General features: G+C 39.0%; 1 protein-coding gene across 4 annotated transcripts; it reads left to right on the top strand.

The window, feature by feature from the left end:
- Window positions 1–84: 84 nt before the first annotated feature.
- Window positions 85–22,319, top strand: FAM221A (family with sequence similarity 221 member A). Of its 4 annotated transcripts, none has more exons than XM_077856513.1 (7): window positions 85–244; window positions 3,091–3,264; window positions 6,074–6,264; window positions 7,957–8,163; window positions 13,037–13,144; window positions 16,897–16,976; window positions 21,797–22,319. In XM_077856513.1, exons 1-7 carry the CDS (start codon window positions 180–182, stop codon window positions 21,863–21,865), a joined length of 894 nt encoding a protein of 297 aa, XP_077712639.1. In that variant the 5' UTR covers window positions 85–179; the 3' UTR covers window positions 21,866–22,319. The 4 variants fall into 4 exon arrangements, with proteins under 4 accessions (XP_077712639.1, XP_077712638.1, XP_077712641.1 ...); XM_077856512.1 differs by having other exon boundaries at window positions 16,894–16,976; XM_077856515.1 differs by lacking the exon at window positions 7,957–8,163.
- The last annotated feature ends 2,706 nt before the right edge of the window (window positions 22,320–25,025 follow it).

Here is a 25,025-nt window from a genome sequence, read left to right as displayed (position 1 = left end):
GCGTGGCCGGCAGGGGGCACGGCCAATGTGGAGGCGGGCGGCAGGGGGCGTGGCCGTCAGGGGCGCGGCCAATCGGGAGGCGGGCTGCCGGGGGCGCGGCCGGCAGGGGCGGGCCCGGCCTCGCTCCCGGGAGGCCCGCGAGCCGGCGCGCCCACGGCCGCCTCTCGCTTCCCCGGGCGATGGAGCGGCTGACCTTACCTTCCGGCGGCGCCGCGGCCGTGGACGACTACCTGGAGTACCGGAGGTGAGGCTGCGGCTCGGCGTGGCGAGGAGAAGGCAGGCGGGCCGCGTCCCCCGCGCCGGAGGAGGCTCCCGGAATCTGATCCCGGCTGTTGCGGGAGGCTCACAAACCTTCATTGGAGTTTCGTCTTTTTGTAATATTGTAATGACACGTAGCTCTCCCGTAGTTGCAGTAAGTCTCTCCCGAGGCTGTTTAACAGATCTCCCGCTCCGACCCCTTCCAGGAGGGATTATTAACTCTTAGATTTGTGCAGAGGTGCAACTGTGTTTTTCTAAGTGGCCTGTGACGAGTTACGCTTGGACTGCTCGGGCCTCGTCGTTTGCAGGGTGGTTTAGCAATAGGGTGTGTCGTGAGCTTCTAAATGCTCCCAACCCCGAGGTGCTGGTTTTAGGAGAAAGACTGGTGGTGGTGCGGGGGTTCCCGAGAAACTCCTCTCACGGAGATGGAAACACAGCTGCCGCTTTGGTTTGAGGATGCGACTCACTGCCCTGGGCCCTGACCAAGGCTGATGCACCTGCGGAGACATGTTATTTTTTCTGGTCTCCCCAAGAAAGGTTTTTGGCAGTTGGGAGACTGGGTGAGTGGGAGTTCCTGGAGAGGGACCAGCAGGAGCATATGGCAACGGTTGAAGGCGCCAGGGGCGTCGGGGTCGGGGAGGGGGTCGGAGGGAGGAGAGTGTGTGTGTGTGTGTGTGTGTGTGTGTGTGTATACACGGGAAGTGAGGCAATCACTGCCCCGCCTGAGAAGTCTGAGCAAGAGGGGGTGCTCTGCTTAAAGGCGGCCGCCCCAAATCACCCAGGGTTGCTAGGGCAAACGGCTGCTTAGTTGGCCTCCGCTCCTTCTGATGGTCCCGGTGGAAGTTTTGGGTAACACCTAGAAACGGTTGGTAATTCTGAGCCAGATAAGTAAGAATGAGGAGCTTGGTGAGTCAGGCTCATCCCCCCGGGTCTGGTGGGTCCAGGTAAGGCCATGAGTCCTGTGCCCAGAACGGTTTCCACCCAGTCCTCACCAAGGGCAGGGCCGGCTCCTTTAGCCTCCAGGGCTTTTTCCTGGGAGTAAGTTGCTGGGCCTTGGTGTTGGTTGATTACTTAGATAATTAGTTTAGATAAGTGGACTGTCAGCCTCCAGATATGGTCTCTTGTCTGGTTCAGAAAATGTCAAGACCTGGTGGAAAATGATTTTTGCAAATACAGTTACCTGGAAGAATTCACTATAAAAGTTAGAGCCTTGCCACTCAAAGTGTAGCAGTCATGGACCAGTGGTGTAGGCCTCACTTGTGACCTTGCTAGAAATGCGCACTCTCAGAACCACTCCAGACCTATTAATCAGGATCTGCATTTGAACTAGATCCCTCGGGGATTCTGTAATTACTGTGAAGTTTGAGCTGTGCTGGCTTAGCAAATACAAATGATCTCTATCTTTAAAGACCTGTATTGATTTTGATTTTTTTCAGTACCTATTGGTAAACTTCATGACAGCTATTATAATGTGAGATGACCCAAAACTTTTCTCAGAATAAAATGCCCCCCCCCCTTTTTACTATTGTGTTTCTAAATTATTTAAGTAAGGAAGAAGGTTGTGATGGCTTCGTAGCTTCTGCATTGGTTTTATTTATCTACCTCAGCTAAAGGCTTGAAAGTATGGAAAAAGTATGAATTGCACAAAAAATTAAGTAGCATCCTACAAACAAACATCTTTCATGACTTTTAAGGGGTGATATTTTCAAGGAGAAATTTCTTCAATTCTGAATAAATTATTTTACTTGCGCTTCCTTTTTCTCCAGGGATGTCAACTCTTAATTTCTTAAGAAATTAAGAAATAGTGGTAGCTTAATTTTTCCCATAAAACTTTAAAGTTGATGTTTTGGAATTAAACAATGATTATCCTGGGATCCAGGGATCATGCCCTGAGCCAAAGGCAGATGTTCAACCTCCTGAGCCACCCAGGTGTCCCAGGAGTACTATTTTTAAAGAAGGGAAATATTAGATTTTTTTTAGCAGGTTAGGCATCAGCTTTAATTTTTTTATTTTTTAAAAAATTTTATTTATTCATGAGAGACACAGAAAGAAGCAGAGACATAGGCAGAGGGAGAAGCAGGCTCCATGCAGTGAGCCCAATGCGGAGCTTCATCCCAGGACCCAGGATCACGCCCTGAACCAAAGGCAGATGCTCAACTGCTGAGCCACTCAACTGCTGAGCCACCCAGGCATCCCAGGCTCCAGTTTTTATTGAAAAGTGTGAACATGTTTGCTTCAGAATCAAAGGAGAAAATGAGATTGAATTTGCGGTAATTGTTCGGTGGTAAACCTGGATCAGTAAAGTCAGATGTCATGAGTTCAAGAGGTTTTGTTTTGTTTTTTTTTGTTTTTTTTTTTTTTTTATAATCCTCTTTTACTTGGAAAGCAAAAGCTTTACTACTATTTTTTTTAAAGAAGTGTTTTTTGTGTTTTGTTTTTTTTTAAGATTTTGTTTATTCATGAAAGACACAGAAAGAGAGAGGCAGAGACATAGGCAGAGGGAGAAGCGGGCCCCCTGCAATGTGGGACTCAATCCTGGGACCCAAAATCACGGCCTGAGCCAATGGCAGACACTCAACCGCTGAGCCACCCAGGTGTCCCAAGCTTTACTAGTATTGTGTGTAATTTTGCTATTAACATAAGCCTAATGTAAAAAAAAAAAAAAAAAAAAAAAGCGAAGCTGAAGTGGCATTTCCTTTGACTTTATAAGCATAGTTTAATTTTAGTTTAGTGTTTTTAACCTAGAAAATAAATATTCAAGGCTTAAAATAAATTTTTATTGTTGTAGAATAATAAATATTCAAGGCTTAAGAGAAGTTTTTATTGTTGTAGAATTGTTGGTGATGACGATGGAGGGAACCTTTTTACTCCTGAAGAATATGAAGAATACAAAAAAAAAGTATTACTGATGCGCTTACAGAACAGGTTATTTGTGAGCTGGCGATCACCGACTGGAATGGATTGTAAGCTTGTGGGGCCAGAGACACTGTGTTTTTGTACACATAGGTAAGATATTGCCCTGTTTTCTGGTGATTAGAAAATATAAAACTGTAGCACAGCGTATCTTCCTTCTGTAAATAACATTATTTGTGATAATTGAGAAACATTTAAAAATAGGCCTTTATATAATACCCTAGAAATTGTCTAAAGTGTTTTTTTTTTTTGCTATAATTAAAAATTTCTCTTATATCCTATGAGAACTTATTCTGGAGTCCATCAATCTAAGCATCTCTTCTCTTGCAGTTGGTAAAATGAGTGGTGACCCTGCAGCTTTGCTAGATGTCTACTTCACCCACTACCAGATAAGTTAGTAAAGGATGGGCCATCAAAATGCCAAACTGCTTTTAAGAGTTTGAGTTAACCCACACTGAACAGGTTATTTACCTATAGATAGAAGAAGCATTTCTCCTCAGACTTACTAATCTCCCTTTGTACTTTAAGAAACATGTGTTGATACCTTTCTTTTAAAAAATTTTAAAAAGATTTTATTTATTTATTCATGAGAGACACCCACGGAGAGAGGCAGAGACACAGGCAGAGGGAGAAGCAGGCTCCATGCAGGGAGCCCGATGCAGGACTCCATCCCAGGTCTCTAGGATCACGCCCTGGGCTGAAGGCAGGGGTCTAACCATTGAGCCACCCAGGGATCCCCTGTTGATACCTTTCTTAAACAAAAATGCAAGCACACCGCTTTTTATTACAAATGGTCCTTTCCCAAGTAAAGCACACAGAAGGAAAGAAATTGCAGGAGATTCCAGTCACTGAGTGTGTATTGCCTGTACCTGAGGTTTGCATTTGGCCGTGTTTGTTGTGTTCTACTTTAAATTTTACTGCTGTCACAGGTCACAGTTGTAAAGCTCAAAAGGACAGAGTTGCTGCTTGGAAAAATCACTGAACCTATTATGTGTTTTCAGGTAACAACTTTTTAACTTTCTGTTCCAAAGAAACCATGGAAGAACCATTCAGAACCACCCTGTTCTGATAGTTTCTGGGGCTCCTTCATGAGACTCTTTGTATAGTTGCTATTTACATACAGACTTGCCATCTGCCAAAGGTTGTTAAGCAGTTGCTAGGATGAGTAATGTTGTATACAGATTGACTTGAAACTTATTTAGCAACCCCAACTAAAAACAGTGTGGAGAAATGGAGGATAAGGGTTATGTTGATATCTTTTAGAATTGAAGAGGAGTTTGGTAAATTTGTGTTGGTTTTATCACTTACTTTGTATAGATTTAGTGCCAGTCTCATTTATATATATTTATGTTGCATGGAATTAACCTTCAAAATTAACCCAACCTAAATTCAATCGAAAAGTTCTTTAGTACTGATCACTCAGTGAGATCCCTGTCTAAACTATTATTTTTCCCTATTACAAATATTGTAATTATTATTGAGATAAATGAAGAATATATAGAAAAATAGAAAGCTCACCACCCAAAGGCAGCTACCGTCAATACTTTTTACTCTGTTCATGCAGTTTTTCTTAGTTGCTAATTATGTGTACATATAAATATTGAACAAGTTTTTAATGACAGAGTATGACAAAGTATGTTTCCACATTGTTGTGTAGTAATCACAAATAAGATTTTTAATACCTGCTCAATATGCTATCTAGTCCGGTGGTGTGTATTGTGTGTTCCCCAGAGCTGTGAGGGAGTCTCAGGGGTACCCTTGGAAGGTCAGGTTAAGGGAAGGACAGAATCCAATTCTGGCTCTTTCCCTTGCTTTATCCAATTCTGCTTTTTATCTATTTTCTATATCATGGTTCTGTAAAAAACTATATTTACAGAAGAGGTTTCAGTGCTAAAAATTCTAGAAACTGTTGTCTAGTGATTTATTTACTCATTTCCTTACTAATATGTTGTGTATGTGTGTGTATTGCTATTATAAGTACTGTTGCTGATATTATCTTTCTGCACAAATCTCTATACACAGAATTATTAGGGTATATTTTTGAGAAATGAACTATCTGGTTGAAGGATTTTTTTCAATTAAATTTGATGGTTTTATTTTTATTTGTTTATTGAAGTACAGTTGATATATAATGTTAGTTTCAGGGGTGTAACACTGGTATGACAATTATATACATTAGGAAATGCTTTATGCGAAATTGAATACACCATGGAAAGGATGGATCTTAACTGTCTTGAAACATTAAGTGAGAGAGGTTCTTCTATAAGACTCTTGACAGCATTGTGAATTATGTATAGTTTTTTCTTTGCTAAGTGAAAAATGGTATCTCATTGCTATTTTAATTTGTACCAATTATATTAATATTAATAATAATAAGCTTAATATTTTATTGAGTATCTCCTTAAGAGCAAGAAGTGAGTGGCCTATTTAAGAAAATTAAGTGTTTTAACAAAGAGCTTTGGCTTTTAAAAATGTTGACACTTTATTTTGAAGTTAAAATTTAAAAATTAAATTACATTCATATATGTTTATTGAACTCATTTCAGTTTTAAATAGCAAACCTATGAAAAATTTAAGTAGTGTACTTTGATAAAAAGAATTTTGATAAAGAACTTTTTCCACACTAGTGCTAAGTATTTTAAGGGAGTTATAGTTCCTTGTATATTGTTGTGAAAATTCTTCTTAAGTAACTAAAAATGAAAATCTAAAAGAGTGAAGGTTTTTTTCTGACCAACACAATTTGTGACATAGCTGACGGAAATACTATAAGGGAGTTTATTTTTGCCTTACTAACAACAGGAAAATAAAAAGAATAATTTTGTGTTTAACAAAATAGAAATGGTAATTTCCAGCAATACTTGCACTGTTTTTTAATATCCTCCTTTTTATTTATTTCTTTTAGGTATAAACAACATAAAACTGACTTTGAAACGATTCCGCAGCAGCGCCCCATTAGTCTCCCTTGCCGAGTGACAGGCTGCCCATGCAGGACTTACCTCTACGTCCCTCTGAATGGCACGCAGCCCATTCGCTGCAGGTGCAAGCACTTTGCGGATCAGCACAGCCCTGCGGCTGGCTTTATATGCAATGTCTGTGAGTTACATTATTATAAACATACCAACAGAATGTTTGTATTTCTTTATTGAATATTTAACATGCCTTTTTGCCAGTTTTATTCAGCTGGGTGGTCAATATTAAACAACTCAGAAAAGCTTGATGGAACTACTCTAAAATGTTATTTTTGTGGAAAACCTCTGATTTGTATGTTTTGCAATCAGAGCCGTAATCTCATGTAATTCAAATAAGTTAATGAGAACAATAGATTTTAAAGAATACCTAGATGCGATCTGATTTTAGTTTATTTATTTACACAACCTTGAGATTTAGAGTAGTGTGCTCTACTGACTGAGCCAGCCAGGTGACCCAGATTTAAATTTTTTAATGGGAATTTTATCAACTAAATTCTGAGAGGTTTTTAAAAAGGATCGGAAAAGTTGAAAAAGATTTTATAATTTCCTGGTAGATTATCATGTAATTGCCTAAAACACAGGCTGATGGGAAAAGCAAAAAGTAACATAATTTTAGCACATTATATGTGATAGCACCCTTACCTCAATACCTATACCCAAATCCCAGCCCCTATCACATAGGCGCTTTCACTTGATCATCCTTTTAAAAACCCCTTGACATAGGACATTACTTCAGTATTTTCTTCAGGAGGTAAGTTATTCTAGTTTTCATAGTAGTTGGAATTGAAATATGTCATAAAACATTTTTAATGACAGTGGCAGGAATAAGTGTATTTCATTGGCTAAGTATGGAAGTAGTTAGATAAAATTTAGTTATGTGCCTTGGTTTCCATACACATTTTTTAGAAGTGTGAGTGTGTAAAATTTTGTTAATAGTGAATTCTGGCCTCCACTTCAATGTGGCTTTTAATATATATATATAAAACTTTTATTAAGATATAATTCACATAGCATATAACTCATTTATTTCAAGGGTACAGTTTAGTGGGTTTTTAATATACTTATAGAATTGTGCAACCATCACCATAGTCAATTTTAGAACATTTTCATCACCCCCAAAAGAAACTCCATATCCATTAGTAGTCATTCTTTATTCCTTCCTCTTCCCCAGCCCTGGGTAACCAATAAATACTTCCTGTCTGTATGGACTTGCCTATTCTAGACATTTTGTATAAATGGAATAAGGTAGCCCTTTGTAACTGGCTTCCTTCACTTTGCATAATGTTTGTATGAGTCATTCATGTTGTAGCATCCATGAGTACTTCTTTCCTTTTTATTGTTAAACAATATTCCATTGTGTCCTTTCTATGTCTGTGGGTTGATTTTCCTATATGACTTTTATGGGGCAACCACAAGGAGGCCTCCACATTGTCTCTTCACCTGGTCCTACCACTGGGCTCACCATACCTGCTTCTAACTCAGTGTTTGAGGAGAAGGCCTGTATTTCCTGGCTTTCTAACGTTACCCCAATTTCTTTTAGTCCCACTTGGTTTTTTGAATACTTTTTTCCTGCTACATTCCTTACCTTATCTTACTCATTTCAGCATCTTCCAGGAGTAAGAGCAGTGGCTGGGAGGGAGTTCAGGGGCTGGAGGCTAGAGTTGTAGAGGCCAGAGGACAGCATATAAGGGATCCAGATTCAGATGATTGTGGCCAAGCTGGGCATTTTTTTTTTTTTTAAGCTGGGCATTTTTAGGGCAGAGAGCTCAGTACTTATTTTAGAGACATATTTAACTCCCTTTATGTATTGATTCAGGTTCCAAGTGTTCAGGATTCCATAGTTGCTTCACTTGTGCTTGTGGTCAGCCTGCATATGCTCATGACACAGTAGTGGAAACTAAGCAAGAAAGACTGGCTCAGGGAAAACCAGTGGGACAGGATGTTCCTTATGCAGCGATGGGAGGCTTAACTGGCTTCAGCTCACTGGCAGAAGGCTACATGCGATTAGATGACAGTGGGACTGGTAAGTGGTGATCTACGGAATGTGAGCTTGTCATATATATAGGGCGCCTGGGTGGCTCAGTCTGTTAAGTGAGCTTGTCATATTGTTTTTATGTGTGCTGACGATAGTGAAGTCCTGTATTTGTTTCACACTTTATATTCTTTAGTTTTTTTTTTTCTAGAAAACGTTCTCTCATTTGATTTGTATTTTTTTAAATAAAGGTTTTATTGCCGCTATACACTGTATGGTCCTTATAGAAAACACAAGAGAAAAGATCACTCCTACCCCAATACTAGGACCCAAATCCCAACCCATAACCATGTCTTTGTAGTGGCTGAGTATTTCTTTTATTTGATATAATACACTTCACTTGTTGCCCAATTATATGCAATTTTTTGCCATTATAGCCATCTCATTTTAGAAACAGGCTTATGTCTATGTGTGCATATGCCTATGCATGTGTATACATGTTATCACATTTATAATGTATGCACACACTGCTTGCATACATGAAGGTTTTAAGTATATAATATAGGGAAAAGTTCAGTTGGATAGATCTTGAGCTATTTTTTTTTTATTCTTCTGAGTTGAATGAATAGGATTAGGAAGAATATGGTTCCTAATTACTTTTTTTTAAAAATTTTTATTTATTTATGATAGTCACACACACACACACACACACACACAGAGGCAGAGAGAGAAGCAGGCTCCATGCACCGGGAGCCCGACGTGGGATTCGATCCCGGGTCTCCAGGATCGCGCCCTGGGCCAAAGGCAGGCGCCAAACCGCTGCGCCACCCAGGGATCCCGGTTCCTAATTACTTTAAATACTTCTGTGTGTATGGATTTTTTGGTATTCAGTTTTTTTCAGTACAAAATTACATAAATATAAATGAATGTTATCTTGTTGTAAAAGATTCAAATAATAGAAATGAAGTATTGTAAGTCCCCCTTGAACACTTCTCTTTACCCTAGATTCTTTCCCAGAGGGTAATTTGGTGTCATCAATTGATAATTTATTTTTCTTTTTAGCATACATATTTATAGTTTTAACTTGGAAAAAATTGGAGAGCTTAACATATCAGAACACACAAATCTATTTAATTCTTTTAAACCCCTGCATAATATTCTATTATGTCACTTTGTCAGATTTCCTTTTTTTTTCTTTTACAAATAGTCCTGCCAAAAACATCCTAGAACTTGTTTCCTTATATGCTTCGAAAATCTGATCCTAAGGTAGACACAGAGAAGTAGAATTGTTGGGTTGAAATGTGGGAAGTTTTAATACACTCTGTCAAATTGCCTTCCAACAATGCTGTATTTGTTTATACTTCCTCAACTGATTTTTTTAGCTTCCCTATTTCTCACATTTATGCTAGTCACTGATGTTGTCAAACCTAATTTTCTGTCAGTCTGACATGTGAAAATGATATTTCAGTCTGATTTCCCTGGTTATCAGTGGGATGAGAATCTTCTCGTATTTATTGGCCATTTTACCTTCTGTGATTTGTCTTTTCATATACTTTGCTCACTTTTATGTTTTTATCTTTTCTCATTTATTTATAGGAAGTCTGATATATTCTGTATACTAATCTGTCATTTATTTTGCAGATAGTTTCTTCCAATCTGTCCTTTTGTTTTTTATTTTTTTTTGTATAGTTTTTAAATTTTGGAGGCGATTTTATAATTATGTTCACCTTTATTTCACTTTAATACTTAATTTTTTTTTGTTTTTTATGTTTAGCTTTTTCATGTACTTGGAACACATTTTTTTTTTGTGAAAGTGTGAGGTATGTGTAACTTCAGTTTTTGTTCAAATTGATGACAAGTTATCCAAATTCTGTTCTTTCCCAAATAATTTGAAACTTTACATTTCTCACATTCTGTCATACTTACTAGTTTGTGGCATTCGCCTATTTGTCTATCTTTTGCCAATATTACTTATTTTTAATTATTATTTTTCATAGTGTGTTTTGATATTGATATGGTGAATGCCTCCTGTTTGTGTGTGTGTTTCAAGATCCCCTTGATTTATCTGTGTATGCTCTCATCTAGGTAATTTTACAACTAGCTTGTTAAATTCCATAAATAAATCCTTTTTCAATTTTCATGGGTGCATGATTGTATTAAGCTCGTGGAACAGTTACTGAAAATCCAGTTCCCAATGGCAAAAAAATAATGATAATAATGATGATGTTGATGATGATTGCAGCTTTGTACTTCTAGGAGTCTTTCTAGTTTCTTTACATTTTTTTTTTTAAGATTTCATTTATTTATTTGAGAGAGATGATGAGAGAGGGAAAGAGAAAGAGAGCATATGAGCAGGTGATAGGCTCAGAGGAAAGGGAGAAGCAGGCTCGATCTCAGGACCCAGAGATCATGACCCGAGGTGAAGGCAGATGCTCAACTGCTCAACTGACTGAGCCACCCAGGTGCCCTCAGCCTCTTTACATCTATTAACTCATGTAGTTCTCACAATAACTCTGAGTTTGGTGTTATTATTACTCTTATTTTATAGATAAAGAAACCCAGCACAGAAAAGTGTATATTTTAGTTCTTTGTTATTGACCTAGTTAGTAAGTGGTAGGCTTGGGTTCAATCCACAATTGTTCTGGGCTAATTGGTCTGCCTCACTGTTGCCTATTTCTGTGTGCAACTACCATGATGTTTTCAATATTAAAACTTTATAATAAATTAGTATTTATGACTTAATTACTTAAGAATTTTACTGGCTTTTTCTTACTAATTTTTTGAGAACTTTGGCATTATTTTTTTGGCAACATTCTATTATTTACAAAACATTCTATTTTTACAAAAACATCCAATTATTTAGTTGTTATCAGGCTGAATGTAGATTAATGTAGGAATAATTGATATTTTAAAACGTTGAGTCTGTGCATTTGTCTTCTGGGTAGCTGAGTAGAATTCTTTTTTTTTTTTTTTTTAAGATTTTATTTATTCATGAGAGACACAGAGAGGGAGGTAGAGACATAGGCAGAGGGAGAAGCAGGCTCCTTGCAGGAAGCCTAATGTGGGACCCAATCCCTGGATCCCGGGATCACACCCTGAGCCGAAGGCAGATACTCAACACCTAGGCCTCCCACTGATTGGAATTCTGAAGTTATCTTCATGAAAGTCCTCAATCTTTTTCTTAATTTTCTTTCTGGGTATTCCATTTTTTTATAGCTACCATATGTAGGGTTTTTCCCTTTCTTTATATTTTCTAGCTGATTATTATTTGTTTATAGAAAAGCAAATGTTTTATGCTGCTTTTGTTACCAATCCTTTATTACTTAATCTTAGAGTTTAAAATAAATGGTTGCGGGCAGCCCCGGTGGCTCAGAGGTTTAGCGCCGCCTTCGGCCCAGGGCGGGATCCTGGAGACCCGGGATCCAGTTCCGCGTCGGGCTCCCTGCATGGAGCCTGGTCCTCCCTCTGCCTGTGTCTCTGCCTTTCTCCCTCTCTATTTCTCATGAATAAATAAAATCTCTAAAAAAATAAAAATAAAATAAATGGTTGCTGTTATAAATCATGGTATTTTTGCCTTTTCCAATATTTCTGGTCTTATTCTCGACTAATTACCATGGCTGGCATTTGCAAACAGTGCTAAGTGATAGTGGGAATAGCTGCCATCTTTGCCTTCTTGTGCCTTCTGGTATTTTGTCAGTCTTCTTTATAACAGAAAGAGAGAAAACCTCTGCTTTTTGGCCCCTGAGGGAAGGTAGGGTGAGGAAAGGTGAGAGTGAGGAGAGGAAGCAAGATGTTTTTGTCTTGATTTCAGATGTAGGGGAGCCTGGGGCAGAGGGTCATCTGCTCTATTAGCCATGTAGAGTCCTGGACAGAGATGACAACTTGCTGCTTTGGTTCCTTTTTGATGTAGGAGCCCATAATACCCAGCTCCTAGTGGGTGTTTGGAAGGCCGCTGAGCTCTAAGGCAGTGGACCTGCCATGATAGTTGTCATGGCAAGGGGATCCTGAGCAGAGCTAGAGGTGTGTCCTCTGAGCTCTGGGGGATTCAGTAGAGAAGTGGCAGGCATTGATGGATTTGTACTTCTAGAGAAAGCAAGTGTGAGGCCCTACCGAGCTGTGAGACTACACCACCACTTAACCAACCTTGAGCATTTGAGATCAGTAGTGCATGCAGCAACCAGAAGACAGCATAAGGACCTCAGTGGACCTCCAGCCACATGAGAGAGGAACTGGAGAAGGAGGGGGCAGGAATCTAAAAGAATGAGCATTGTCCCACACTGTTTAGGTCATAAGAGAGGACTCATTTTAAAAGCCGAATAGGACTAAAAGTTTATTTCCTTCCCTCTCTGCTAAATGGGGAGAGGAATGTAGGGGAGGTGGTGGTTTGTGAAGAAGACAGAGTGCTTAATATGTTTTCTTTACAGCTTCCTTCCTTTTGGTCCAAAGGTCAATGTTGTTAGCGATTGGCCTTTGTAATTTTGTAGTGTGGGGTTGTGGATATTTTTTCATTTCATTGAATTTTTCTTTACTTTTTCATACTTCATTTTGAGATGGTTTTCCAGTGAGGAACAGAGTAAAAATACACTTATTCTGCCCTCTTCAACTACAGGTTCTTTATCATGAATGTCTTGTTTTATCTTGATAGTGTTTTTGTGACTGTATTAAGGTTTTGCACTTCTTTGTCATAGTTCCACTCATGCATAATTTTTTCTGTGAAAACGATATCTGAGAAATACAAACATACTTTTACCTAATTCCCTTTTACTTTATATGGCAGATAAACATCTAAATAAAAATTCCTTTTTTATAGAAAGATTTTTTTTCTAATTATTCTGCTGAAGTTCTAACTTATTTTGCATTGAAATAACTTTTTTTTGTCCTAACAAATAAGGATTTAATTTCCATTCTTTTATTTTGTTCTCAGGTGCACCTTCAATTGAATTTTTAGACTCTCCAGTTACAACCATGGACCACCCATTTCTAAAATCATTTCAAGCATCATCTAGTTCTTCTCCAGAAACACTGAGAGATGGTAAGGAAATGAAACTGACAAATATGTTTGGATGTAGTAAATAAGAATGTAGATTGATTTGTTTTCTTGATCTTATTTTTTTCCCTCAGTATTACCACAATTTAGTTTTCTTTTTTTTTTTATTTAGTTTTCATTTTACTTTTAGTTTGACCCATACTGAGAAAAAGCAAGAAACTTCCCTTTTTTTTGAAAATTGTTAAATCTGAGAATTATGAGGATTCTAATAATAAAATAATTTGAAATTTTAAAACCTTACACGTTCTTGTTTTGATGTCTGAATAAGACAGCCCTCTAGTGGCTCTCCCAAGCAGGATGTAATTTGGCAATAAGTATAGGTTAGTAAAGTTTTGTCATTTATAAATTATATGTGTACATATAAATTATACATAAACATTATACATATATATTAATTTTATTCATTTTTAAGCACTAGTATTCTATTTCCCTTATTAAAATAAGAAAAAAATTGAAGAAGGAATTTTTATGATATATTAGGTATTTAATATTTACAAATATTTTTATATGGGATTTTTCTTTTTATTTGTATTTTCCTAAAACTTTTTCATATACCCTGTCTCCACAAGGGGCTTTAGGGCTGCGTATACAAACAACACCCAACGAAGTAATGATAAAATATAGATAGAGGAAATCAAAACCAAGAAAAAGGACACAGTTGTGTCAACTTCTAAGGTTGATATAATTGCTGCTGATGCTTCAGTTTTGACTGAGTGTAGTGGCAGCTAAGGTACGGAGGAAGGTGTGCTTTTCATTGTTAGAGAGATACTCATATTATTATGGGTTCTAAAGTTATACCAGTGCTGGATTTTAAAGATGGCTCTATCATATGACAATGATATAGTGACCCAAGGTCCTTAACTTTTTCAGAAGACTACACAGGTGCACTCTCCTGCCTGTACCTTTCACCTCAGCCTGCGGTCCTAAGACACAGGTTACCCAGGTTTTCTCTGTATGGGGTCAAGGGTGGGGACAGAGACAGCTCCCCATCCCAAGACTCAGTATGTAGATCTTTCAAGATGGTGGTGATGAAGTCTGAGGCCGGCAGGGCTGCTTCCACTTACTTCCGTCCAGCCAAATATTTGCTGGTCATTGTCACTGGTCATTGTCCTGGCACTGGGCTATTTTGTGGGTTGTCTTCTGACCACAGAGTATTATCCCTTATCAGAGCTTTGGGCCTCTGGGACTCTTCACTCAGGACTTGGTGTACCATCATCATCACACCCTCCTGCACAATGGGTGTTGGCTTGTCTGGCTGATCAACATGGGAGAGTCCTTGTAGCCATGGTTTTGTGCAAGTGAAAAGGCATAACGAATACTAGGCCTCAACTACTCTGGTTCCTACAAATCTTCCTCTTTGGGATAGGGTCTCTTTCCATCTTGATTGCTTACAGACCAAAATGCCAAAAACACACGAAAAGAAGATATCCAAAAGCTTTCTTTATACTTTTGACATTCAGCTTCACTGTTTTAGTGGCAGGGGAGATGTTGACTTTACTTGATCTTTCTACTTTCCAGAAATGTAAGACCCTCTAGTTGTTCATTATTCTTTCAGATGTTCTGGTTAAGCTTGACTAGATAATTGGGAAAGGATTTAAGCTTCCCAATTCTACAGACTAACCTATGTGGCAGAGGGATTCCAGCTACCTTCTTGAGGTGCTTGGCGGTGATGGTGCTCTTTCTAGCATCTGGTCTAAGCTGTACTAAAATTGCTTATTGGTATAACTTTGCTCCCACCTTCTGACTAGAACACCTTACCCCTATCACCCCATCTTAGCTCTCCTTTCCCCAAATTTTTTCCACTTTTCTGAACCAAGGCAAAGGGACATTTCCACAACACATCAATTCCACACATACTAGGCACCTGGGAGGCAGGATCTTAACCTCTCAAATGTGCATTTCTCCCACCACCAAGAAAGGTAAGGAGGATAAACAAGTGCCAGGAATGGGCCAGGCCGAGCAGTAACATAGAGGCACAGAGGACAGGTTGAGGCCCAGGAGGAGAGGACTGGGAAATGCCTTCCCTGGTGGTGCCAGCCAGAAGCCATCCTTCCCTCCACGTGGCCCCGAGGACACAGCACCCTGTGGCGTGCAGGGGTCTGATGGCCACTGCTAGATTGTCCCTGCTGGTCAGAATCACATCTTAGATAGCTTGATTTTTTTTTTTTTCAGCACTTGACCCATTGCCTTGCCCACAGTGTTCTATCAGTGTTTTCTGATCAAAACTCTGATTGAACTGTCCTCTTGTTCAGGATCATTCCCGTTATAGGAAAACTGCAGAACCCTCTCAGTGTATATTCTCTTCTGAGAGAGAAGCACAGGACCACCCCTGGCTGGTGGTGCTGCCTTCTGTGGTCCCCCAGTAGGAAACCTGTATCTTTTTTGCACTTGCCTATTGTAAGTCACTTTGTCTCCAGACTCTGTAACAATCTCTGTCCAGCCCCGGCTTACCCAGACATTCCTGAGCTACAGATTCTAAATGGAAGCTAGTTACTACCTCCCCCCACTCACCTGATTAGACCTTATTACTACTGACTGGTCAGGGAAGGAGGGTCACTGACTCTGTCCCCTGACTTTGGCAGAATGACTGTCAGAATGAAAACGTGATTTTCTTTCCTGAAGCAATTTTAAATTCCTTTCATAGCACAAATTAGTGCTTGTTTAGCTTTAAAAAGTGAATACCCACTGGGCGTTATACTATATGTTGGCAAATTGAACTTTAATAAAATATATATACATATATATTTTAAAAAGTGAATACTATGGAAAATGGTTAAAATTATTTTAGTTTTGAAAAGTTTCAAAGCAGGTAGTATCTTGGTTGCTTGTACAAACTGCCATAGTCTAGTCAGATGCTATAACAAAATACCATAGACTGAGTAGCTTATACACAAGGGAAATTTATTTCTCATGGTTTATTTCTCACTAGAGACTGGAAGTCCGAGATTAGGGTGCCAGCATGGTTGTGTTCTGGTGAAGGTCTTTTCTTGATGCACAGCTGGCCCTTTCGCATTTTGTCCTCATACAGTGGAAGAGTTGAACAAGGATCTCTGTGGGGTCTCTTTTATAAGAGCACTAATCCCATTCATGAGGATTCCACCCTCCTAAGTACCTCCCAAAGACCCCACCTCCTAACACCATTGCATTGGGCATTGGGATTTCAACATATGAATTTGAGGGGAACACAAACATTCAGACTATGGCACAAATCTTCTGTAATTACTTTTGTATATTATCTGTTATGGTGTTACATGAAATTCTAGTTTTGCTATAAAATTTAAAATGTAGTTGGACAAAGCTAAGTGTGCTTTTATATGAAAGAGATATGAACCAGTTGCACATTAGGGGAATGTTTGCCAATAAACATTACTTTGTTTTGCAATGCTCTGCATTCTAAAGAATTAAGTAGGGGTGCCTGGGTGGCTCAGTTGGTTAAGCATCCAACTTGATTTTGGCTCAGTTCATGATCTCAGGGTCCTGGGATCAAGCCCTGTGTTAGGCTTTGTGCTCAGCTGGGAGTCTGCTTGAGATTTCTTTCTCTTCCTCTCTCTCTGTCCCTCCCCCGGCCCCCCAAATAATTAGGTAGTAGGATCAATTACCACTTAGATCATTCTGGTTTGAAAAATAAAACATTATCATCAGTAAGAGGAAAGTTTTATTTCTGTTTTTTTTTTATTTCAGCAGAATTTATAGTTCCATAAATATATTACTTACAGAATTATTTTCCTTATTAGCAGGTACAAGTAGTCAAGTTTCTTCCATAAAGAGACCTGAGGAGGATGATATGGCTTTCTTTGAAAGACGATACCAAGAAAGGGTAAGTCTGTGGTGAAATCTGCTTATACTAGGCATTTAACTTGTGACAAAGACACAATTACATGTTGATTGTGGAAAATCATTAAAAATAATTTATAAAGTCTTTAGTTATAGCTGATGTTGGCCTTGAGACTTACTTAGAATGATTCAGAGAGAAACAGGATGAATGAATAATATGATACATAATACAGTAGTTAATTTATGAAGGTCATAAAGATTAAATATACAGATAAAATTGTCAATAATAAACATCAGCTATCAGCAGATTTTTAAAAAATATTTTATTTATTCATGAGAGACACAAAGAGAGAGGCAGAGACATAAACAGAAGGAGAAGTAGGCTCCCTTTAGGTAGCCTGATGCAGGACTTGATCCCAGGACTCCAGGATCACGACCTGAGCTAAAGGCAGACACTCAACCACTGAGCCACCCAGGTGGCTCAGCAGACTTTTAAATTAAATGTACCTTGAATTCTTTTTAAAGAAAGATTTATATATTTTAGAGAGAGAGAGAGTAGGGGGAGGGGCAGAGGGACAGGGAGAGAATCTCAAGCAAATGTCCCACTGAGTGAGGAGCCAGATGTGGGGCTAGATCTCACAACCTGGAGATCATGACTCCAGTCGAAATCAAGAGTTGGATGCTCAACCAATTGAGAAACCCAGGTGCCCCTGGATCTTGAATTCTTTATAAGTAATATCTCTTCTCAGTATATCAGGTATATCTAGACTCAAGTTAAAATTATTCATTAGCCTTTAAGGAACTGGACACTAAATAGAAATGTATTTTAGCAATTCCCAGGGCTCAACAACTATATGATGTGTTCCCGGCTTTCTGTAGTGATAATTTTCATCAGTTATCTACTACACTATAAACTCCTTGGGGATAGGGATGCCGGGGTGGTTCAGCGGTTGAGCGTCTGCCTTCAGCCCAGGGCGTGATCCTGGAGTCCCAGGATCGAGTCCCACATCGGGCTCCCTGCAAGGAGGGAGCTTGCTGTGTCTCATGAGTGGATAAATAAAATCTTAAAAAAAAAAAAGAAAGAAAAACCTCCTTGGGGATAAACAGTATTTTATTATTCTTAATATTTTCCCCAGAACTAACTATAGTACCTGTACATAATAAGTTTTCAATAAATATTTATGGAGAATTGAAAAAGGAATTAATTGATACTTACTTTCAAACATATCATATACTTAGATATTTGATGTGTTTCATGGCCATGTTCACATTTGAGAGTTTTGTTTATGTTTGTTGCCAGATGAAAGCATGTTTGATAAGGTATGGGGGGTGGTATCCACCATGTGGTATAGTCCCCAAAGTGCTTTCCTTAGGATTATTTTATAGTTGCTATGTGGGTGTTTATTATCTCTCTAATTGGGTAGTAAGAGTCATGAAAGTAAAGACACTCTTGTCACTTTTTGTTATAGCTTGTTAAATAACAGAAGGTGTGGAGAAAGGAGACCATTAAATAAATTCACCTTCCAAGAGGAGAGGAAGGGAGTAGGGGAGAGAGATCAGCTTGGTTTCCCTGATGAAGAATTTTGAAGTAGAGGGGGAGAGTCCTGGATGATTTAAGGCAGAGCTAGAAATAGAATTTTTTGCAGTGATGAAAGTGTTCTATACCTGTGCTATAGCTATTCATATGTGGCTAGATAATTCTAAATTAATTAAAACTTAAAAAATTATTTTCCTCAGTCACACCAGTCACATTTCAGGTGCTCAGTGGGCCATGTGTGGCCAGAGGCTACCTTACTGGAAAGCTCTCATCTAAGAGAAAGAGGAGGTAGTAGGATCTCAGGGAGGGAGATGAAATGGCCAGAGGGAGGGTTAAAAAAAGACTTTTTACAACATCATTAAGGCTAGACTTTTAATCACATCAATCTCCACTCTTGGAATACACATGCTCACAGCTGGATTTTAGTTTTTCCTTCACAGGGAAGGGACAGGATTCTAGAATTACTTCCTTTCCTCAAGAAGTCTGGGTTGTGTTGACTGCCTTGAAAACATGTCTGTAGTATTTGCTTGTGGGAGGATAATGGGGGGCAGTGATTGTTTTAGAAGATGTACCTGGCCAATCCAGACTGAGTATTATAAATAGACCTAGAATTTATGGATTTACAAGATGTAGTTTATAACTCTCCAGTTTGTGTGATTTATGGATTTATGAGACACAGCTTATAAACTTTCCAGCCTGTGTGATTAATGGCATATAAAAACAAAGAAGCTCAAACCTCAACAACTTCCTCTGAGCTGATATGTACTATACGTGTTGTTGGTACTTGGATTTTACTACAAAAAAACAAGATATGTACCACTGAGGGAAAAGATGATTAGGAAGCCAAATCTGATGGGTCACAGCCCCTTTAGAAAGCAATGCATATCTGGTTTTGCTTCTATCCTGGTACAATGGTAACATGTAGTATGGGGAAGAATCTACCATAAATGTGAGTTGGCTTTGATAATTGAAGCCTTTGTGGTAATATAGTGTACTAATTACTTTTAGGTATATTGAAGCGTAGGTATTATTGAAGAGTTGCATCATTGCTTTTTTTTTTTTGATTATTATTTTAAAAGATTTTATTTTTATTTATTCATGAGAGACACAGAGAGAGAGAGAGAGGCAGAGACACAGGCAGAGGGAGAAGCAGGCTCCATGCAGGGAGCCCAATTCGGGACTTGATCCTGGGACCCCAGGATCAGGCCCTGGGCTGAAGGCGGCGCTAAACCACTGAGCCACCCAGGCTGCCCTTCATTGCTTCTTTTATGTATTAGGTCAAGTTATTTTCTTCCATTGTGGATGGTCTTGTATCCCTAAGAAAGGAGAAGTTTATTAGGGAAACAATTATCAAAGGTGAACTAGGTGAAAGGGGCTATTAGTTCCAGGAAATTGAAAAAGAATAAAAGGAGCAGGAGGAGGTATCTTTGCTCTTCAGACACTAGATTAGGTGGATGTATTTGCTAAGTACTAAGTGAGAATGCCCTGCTTTGGCTTTGTTTGGTCATTCAGCATCGTGTCCCTTTTTTGACATTACTATAAATCTAACACTTGGCCATGAATGAGAAAGGAAAAGGGACTAGCATTTGTTGATTGCTTATTAAGTACCTGGATTTTGTATATATGATCACATTTATACCTTTAGAACAACTCTGAGAAGTATCTATTACTATGATCCTTTTTTTTTTTTTTTTTAAACAAATGAGAAGGGGCACCTGGGTGACTCAGTGGTTGAGCGTCTGCCTTTGGCTCAGATTGTGATCGCAGGGTACTGGGATCGAATCCCACATCAGGCTGCCTGTAGGGAGCCTGCCTCTCTCTGTGTGTCTCTCATGAATAAATAAAATCTTTTTTTAAAAAAAAAAGAGAGAAAACTGTTGGTTTAATATTTTGCCTCAAGTAGTTAATAAATGGTAGAGTTAAGATTTAAATACTCATACTCAAATACACATGCTCTTCTATGTGACTCCAAAGCCTATAATCTTTGCCTTAGTAAAGGGTATGCCTTTGGAGGTCCTGCAGATGACCTGCTGACTAATATAGTGTACAAGTGATATGAATGTATGGTTTTTGAATGAGATTCCCAACCAACTCAGGAGGGAGAGGGGAAAACGGGGGATGAGACAGAGGTGAGATATATAAATTTTATTATTGGGAAGTTATTATTTACAATTTGATGATTGGGTAGACTGGTTTGACTAGATCCCTTCTGGTTTCTTGATATTATTCCTGTTACCTTAAAAGGTAGGAGGCCCTCCACCTACCATGCCCCATACTTTCCACCCCTTTCTCCTTGAAGGATAAGGTAGTGGGTGCTGCTTCAGGAAATTTTAAGAGGCAGTGGGCTTTGTGTTCTTTGTGGCCTTTTTTTCCCCATAGAAAGGGTTTAAATGTTTTTAAAAGGTCAGAAGGCCACTACTTAGGATATGTAAAGATATGTCTTTGCTTCACTGACACTGGAAGGCAGCCTTCAAGGAGTTAACTGTGGAAATGTAAAATCCAGAATTATAGGTATCTGTCCTCAAAGCAGTCCATGTTCCAGAGATAATCCAGCTGCATTAGGTATGTTCTGTAGGGAATGTGCATAGACTGGATGTAAGGTTAGGTATTTAAGCTTTTGTAAAACATTTTTTTTAGTGGCAGGTAAAGTTAACTTATGAATTTTCTCCAAAGCAATATTCACTATATGTTATTTTTATAAAATGCTTCTGCAAAGTTGTAATCATACCATATTTTTTAAGAAAATATTTTATTTATTTATTTGAGAGGGAGAGAGAGCACAAGCAGGGGGAGCAGCAGAGGGAGAGAAAGAAGCAGGCTCTCCACTAAGCAGGGAGCCCAAAACAGGGCTTGATACCAGGACCCCAGAATCATGACTGAGGCGAAGGTGGACGCTTAATCAACTGAGTTACCCAGGCGCCCTAAAATCATACCATATTTAAAAAATGCAATTAGGTCCCCTTGACTATTAGATTTTGGCTTTAAAATTTAGCAGCTTAGGGATGCCTGGGTGGCTCAGCGGTTGAGTGCCTGACTTTGGCCCAGCGCATGATCCTGGGGTCCTGGGATTGAGTCCCACATTGGGCTCCCTGCATGGAGCCTGCTTCTCCCTCTGCTTATGTTCCTGCCTCTCTCTCTCTCTGTATCTCTCATAAATAAATAAAATCTTAAAAAAAAAAAAAAAGAATTTAACAGTTTAGTCACAGCTAAATAACTGTGAAATGGCTGTGATAAATGAGACATGATTCCAGATAAGGTGTGTATAACCTTTTTTTCTTTAGAATGTTTTACAGATTATTTTATCAACAAATATTTTAATTTTACAGATAAAGATGGAAAAGGTTGCTAAGCAGAAAGGAAAAGCACCATTGCCATCAAGTACAAAACCTTCATGAAGACTATTGGGGAAATTAAAACCATCATCCAAATAGATCTTGTTTGTGTTTATTTAAATATAATAATACACTTTATTTTCTCTCAAATTATTTACTTCTCTTACTATGTAAAAATGTCATTTTGATTGTTTCCTTTATTTAAACAAGTGAAAATACTTTATATTACTTTTGTCAACATTCATGATTTAATATTTTGTATATATTTTTTATCTCTCCTAACAAATGAGGTTATTTTCATATTGGTCAAAGCCTGAAAATACAGTAACTGTTTTTAGTTTGTCATAATCTAACTTTTTGAGGCTATTTAAAAAATTAAACATGTTATTGGGGGTTTTGAACAAATATATAAGGAGGGAACACTGTTTAAAAATAGTAAGTTAAAAATCTCTTTTTTATTTGTCAAACTTTGTAATCTTGATTTATGTTTTTAAATAAAAATTGTATTTAAAAATTATTTAGTCATTTTTTAGTGGTGTCTTCTTTTTTTTCTAATATATTTTTTTAAGATTTATTTATTTATTCAGAGAGAGAGAAAAAGGCAGAGACACAGGCAGAGGGAGAAGCAGGGTCCATGCAGGAAGCCAGACATGGGACTCAATCCCCGGTCTCCAGGATCACACCCCAGGCTGCAGGAGGTGCTAAACCGCCGAGCCACTGGGGCTGCCCTAGTGGTGTCTTCTGATTTTTAAGTTGTTTTGTTGAGGGGATCCCTGGGTTGCTCAGCGGTTTGGCACCTGCCTTCAGCCCAGGGCATGATCCTGGAGTCCCAGGATCGAGTCCCGCATCAGGCTTCCTGCATGGAGCCTGCTTTTCCTCTGTGTCTCTGCCTCTCTCTCTCTCTCTCTCTCTGTGTGTGTCTCTCATGAATAAATAAATAAAATCTTAAAAAAAAGTTGTTTTGTTGATTATGCATTGTATGTAATTGTATTGAACTTATTGTGCAGCAATTCAAATCCTCTTGGCCCCACCTCTTACTCAAAGATTGCTGTGAAACAATTCTAGGCAGGCTTCTGACAGCTTCTCATGGAAGCCATTTGATGGCATTTCATCTTGAGAACATCTCATGATTCTCTTGTTTTTTTCTCCAGGGATCCTCTGATTGTGTGGCTTGGGATGCTTACTGGAGCTCCTTTGCATCATAGTTGTATGTTGGGAGTGTTAATGACCTTGGGACCATCCTTGACTTATGGATAAATGCTCTTTTTTCTGCTGGGAAGAGAATTCTGAGATGCCTTTCATAAGCTTCCTCAGAAAATCCTGTGGGATTGACTACCAGTTACCCGTAGCAGTGGCCAGCTCTGTAATTCATTCTTATGTTAGCTTTCTCTAACTTCTCCCTTTCTGATCCCTCTCTCTGGTTCTCTCAGATTACTTCTCAAAGAATGCTCACTTGTATGAGAGTATTTGTCTTAGACTTGCTTTTGGGTAGTGGGTAAACCCAAGCTAAGATGGGTACCAGGAATGGCCTTAGAAAGCAAACCCTCTGGATGGGATTCTGTGACTGGTCCATTCACTGGACAGGTGACAATAAAGACCCCATAGCTAGAGGTAAGTGGCATAGTGATAACTCCTGTCATGTGGATGTGTCACAGTTACTGTATTAGATTAGGGCAACTCCGGTGGCTTAGTGGTTTAGCGCCACCTTCAGCCCACGGCATGACCCTGGAGACCCAGGATCGAGTCCCGCATCGGGATTCCTGTATGGAGCCTGCTTCTCCCTCTGCCTGTCTCTCTCTTTCTCTCTAATTAAAAAAAAAAAAAAAAAAAAAAAAAAAGATGTGGGTAGAGTGTGGGTGGAAGGTGAAGTATTAGGTTATATAGTAGCTGTGACATTACAGTGGAATGGGACTAATGGAAATTATAAAAATGGAGGTGTTGGTTAGTTATTGTTAACTGCTTTAACAAAACTTTGAAAAAATAAAATGACATAGATTCATGTTAGCTATTTAAGTCAAGGCATGCTGTGAAAGAGTGTCTCTATAGCACCCTTTAAGGAAAATCTAATCAGCAGATGTTGGCAATCTGTGCTGACAATCCAACCCAAATAGTAAAGGAAACTGAAGACACAGCCTTGATTATCTCCTCCAACAAAGTCAGCATGTTGACAGGAAAAGACTGGAACCTTGAATCATAGGGTGGGAACATTTGTGTTTGTGAGTCTGAGAATCTTGAGCCTTCATGTTTCCTTGATTCTCTGAGCTGCAGAAGTGGCCTCCCCTCCTCCACTTTTTTGGATGGAGAGCAGCCTTCACTTACTTGGAGATCCTACAAATAATTTATCTGGGGGACTTGCATTGTAAGATGACACTTGTCGTCTTAAGACTTGTCCCTGCCACCTCTCCTTAATTCCAAACTGATAACTAGGGTCAGATCTCAGCATACCCTAACTGGGGAAATACAGTCCTTTCTATAGGAGGATAGGTTACAATCTGAATAAACTGCAGGTTCTGGCTAAGATGTATTGACAGGAGCCCATGAAGCATGCCTGGGAGTAGATCTTGAGGGTGTTAGAGGGGATGGAATATAAGGCCTGATAGGAGAATGTAACATGGTAGCACTTAAACTCTTGACTTGAGTTTTAATACCTTGGGTGTCTGGAGTTCGTCCTAACACACTGCTAGGATGGCATCTGGAAGGTATGGTGGAAATGCTAGAATTTATTTGGCATGGTATTGCGGAAGGGGTCACAAAGCTCAAGGAAGTCACAGTGTTAGAATGGATTTGTTGTTTGAAACTTGAGAAGCTACCACTGAGTGCTTTCCCTGGGAAGGCTCAGATGACACTCATAACTGAGGCAATAAAAAATGTAATGGTGAAGAATATACTGGCGACTTTGAGAAGCCTGGCTATGGCTGATCTCTATCTATAGGCTAGAATTGATGGTAGAAGATGCTGCCATGACACTGGGCTCCTTGATATCAGCATCGATGATGGGATGCAGAAGGGCTGAAGGCCAAATTGTGGAACCTAATTGTCAGATACCAATGGATATAATTTTTTAAAAGATTTTATTTATTTATTCATGAGAGACACGCAGAGGCAGAGACATAGACAAAGGGAGAAGCAGACTTCTTGCAGGGAGCCCGATGCGGGACTGGATCCCCGACTTGGGATCATGCCCTAAGCCAAAGGCAGATGCTCAACCGCTGAACCACCCAGG

This window comes from Canis aureus, chromosome 18, assembly GCF_053574225.1.
Source record: "Canis aureus isolate CA01 chromosome 18, VMU_Caureus_v.1.0, whole genome shotgun sequence".
In the NCBI taxonomy this organism is placed as follows: Eukaryota; Metazoa; Chordata; class Mammalia; order Carnivora; family Canidae; genus Canis; species Canis aureus.
Note: the sequence above shows the minus strand (reverse complement) of the source record. Positions and strands in the feature narration are given on the sequence as shown.

Excerpts from the sequence above, each read along its gene's own strand:
- FAM221A (XM_077856512.1), top strand. The coding sequence starts at position 180 with ATGGAGCGGCTGACCTTACCTTCCGGCGGCGCCGCGGCCGTGGACGAC. Across the intron at positions 6,265-7,956 it reads TGGCTTTATATGCAATGTCT|GTTCCAAGTGTTCAGGATTC; the intron begins GTGAGTTACATT and ends GTATTGATTCAG. Across the intron at positions 16,977-21,796 it reads AAAGACGATACCAAGAAAGG|ATAAAGATGGAAAAGGTTGC; the intron begins GTAAGTCTGTGG and ends TTAATTTTACAG.